This window comes from Brassica oleracea, chromosome C9, assembly GCF_000695525.1.
Source record: "Brassica oleracea var. oleracea cultivar TO1000 chromosome C9, BOL, whole genome shotgun sequence".
Taxonomy (NCBI): domain Eukaryota; kingdom Viridiplantae; phylum Streptophyta; class Magnoliopsida; order Brassicales; family Brassicaceae; genus Brassica; species Brassica oleracea.
The window spans coordinates 40553656-40555460 of record NC_027756.1 but is presented as its reverse complement, the minus strand read 5'-3'; the positions used below and the strand labels follow the sequence as shown (position 1 = coordinate 40555460).

Sequence of the window (1805 nt, the reverse complement as noted above, 5' to 3'; positions counted from 1 at the left end):
GTATCCGATGTTCACCGGATGGAAACCTATGGAGAAGTTCACTACATATAGATGTTTGTTTTTCTTTTTGAACATCGTTTTCACTGAAACGTTTTAACATAAAGTTTGATTATTTTATTTGGCAGTCTCCCTGATGATTCACTTGCTCTTACGAACAACGATAGTAGCCAATGGTCTGTTGGTACTGCTACTTCTATTCGTGCCAGGTTTTTTGTTCTTAATGAGAGGCTAACCATCGGAGAGATCATTGATAGCTCTGTGGTATATAGACTACACTCTTCGCTTTTGAATTTTTTACACATTTATATACTCCATGTGTTATCAGTGCTTTTAAAAAATACTCATTGAGTAATAATAGGTTGGCACTTTTGTTACTCTTGGGACCATTGAAACAATTGATACTGAACGTGGCTGGCAATATCTAAGTTGCAAATACCACAACAAAAAAGTGATGCCTACAACCAATGTTGATGCTGATGATCGGCCCTTGTTCTTCTGCAATACGTGTGACAAAGAACATAGTGATGTTATTTCCAGGTATTGATCGGTTTAGATATACAAAAATATCAGTTAGGTAGGTCGTCATTGAAATAGTCTGTGACGTTTTGTCTTTGGATTTGTTCAGGTTCAAATTAATTGCCAATGTCAAGGACGATAGCGGTGAGGCTAATTTTCTGTTGTTTGATGCTAATGCTCAAGCAATTGTGCGTCATTCTGCTGCTGAACTCTATGACGAGGTTCATTTATAAATTTCATTGTACATCAATTAACACAGTAAATTATATTAGCCGACCGCTATCTATGTAATTGTAGAATGAAGATGAAGACTTCTTACCTGAAGCAGTGAGCGATCTCTTTGGTAAGAGAGTCCTTTTTGAGATTTCAGTTGACGCTGATAACATCAAAACATCAAAGGAAAGAGTTCTCAGTATGTTGTTCGATTGGCTACTGATGACCGTGAAATGGTTGAGGAATTTGCTGATTTGCCTCCTAAATCTAACCCGGTAATTTTCCGCTTATACCTGCGATTAATTTGATTGTTATAGGAGCATAATAGTGATACGATTAAATCTTTTCTTGCAGGTACTAATGTTGGAGTCCGCAGATGATATTTCCTCTGGTTCTGTTGGTTTTACAGCAACTCCTTTGTCCAAAAGAAAAAGCGAACAAGATGACGACAGTTGCCTTGAGGATCAACACTCTGTTAACAAGAAACTCTCTCAAAAGAAACTCAAGGGCGAGTGAGCTGTCTCTTTTTGATGAGTTGCTGTCCTTTATAGTGTTATGGCTTTGTTTTTGCTTCATTTTTTAAAACTTTGTCTGAGTATCTTTGTCTTTGGTTTTGTTTAAGATTTTGGTCCGACCATCTTTGTTTTTTTGCTTTTAATTGGAATAAAAATTTATCAAGTTCCAATATAAACCAGACAACCTTTTCTTTGGTTGGCTCTGACTTTTGATTTAGTATTTATGCCAATCGGTAACGTTTTAGAATCATTACATTGGTAAAATTCCTTATTCAGAGAGTTCTTTGGTTGGTTCTGACAATAGATTTTGTATTAAGCTCAAATTGGCATAAATACAAAGTTAGCCCATTTGAAATACTGAATAACAAAAAAATGTAACCGAAATTTTACTAATCGTAACATTATTATCAAACCGATCCCCCTTATTAGAATTTTATTGGTAGTAATACAGTCTCGGCCCATTTGTAATACCCAACTAAAAACCAATTTATTGCCCGAATAGTATTTAAGCCCATAATTTTGTAGCTGCTATACTATTAAATACTTTTTGACGTTTTTTTT

The 1805-nt window shown here is 35.2% G+C and overlaps 1 protein-coding gene across 1 annotated transcript; it reads left to right on the top strand.

The window, feature by feature from the left end:
* Positions 1 to 125: 125 nt before the first annotated feature.
* On the top strand, positions 126 to 1349 carry LOC106316262 (replication protein A 70 kDa DNA-binding subunit B-like; the record flags this gene model as incomplete). The annotated part of the gene is given in 5 exon segments (XM_013754141.1): positions 126 to 261; positions 359 to 537; positions 626 to 737; positions 814 to 1004; positions 1084 to 1349. Coding segments are annotated over 5 exon segments (625 nt in total), but the record flags the coding sequence as incomplete, so codon positions are not given.
* Between the last annotated feature and the right edge of the window lie 456 nt (positions 1350 to 1805).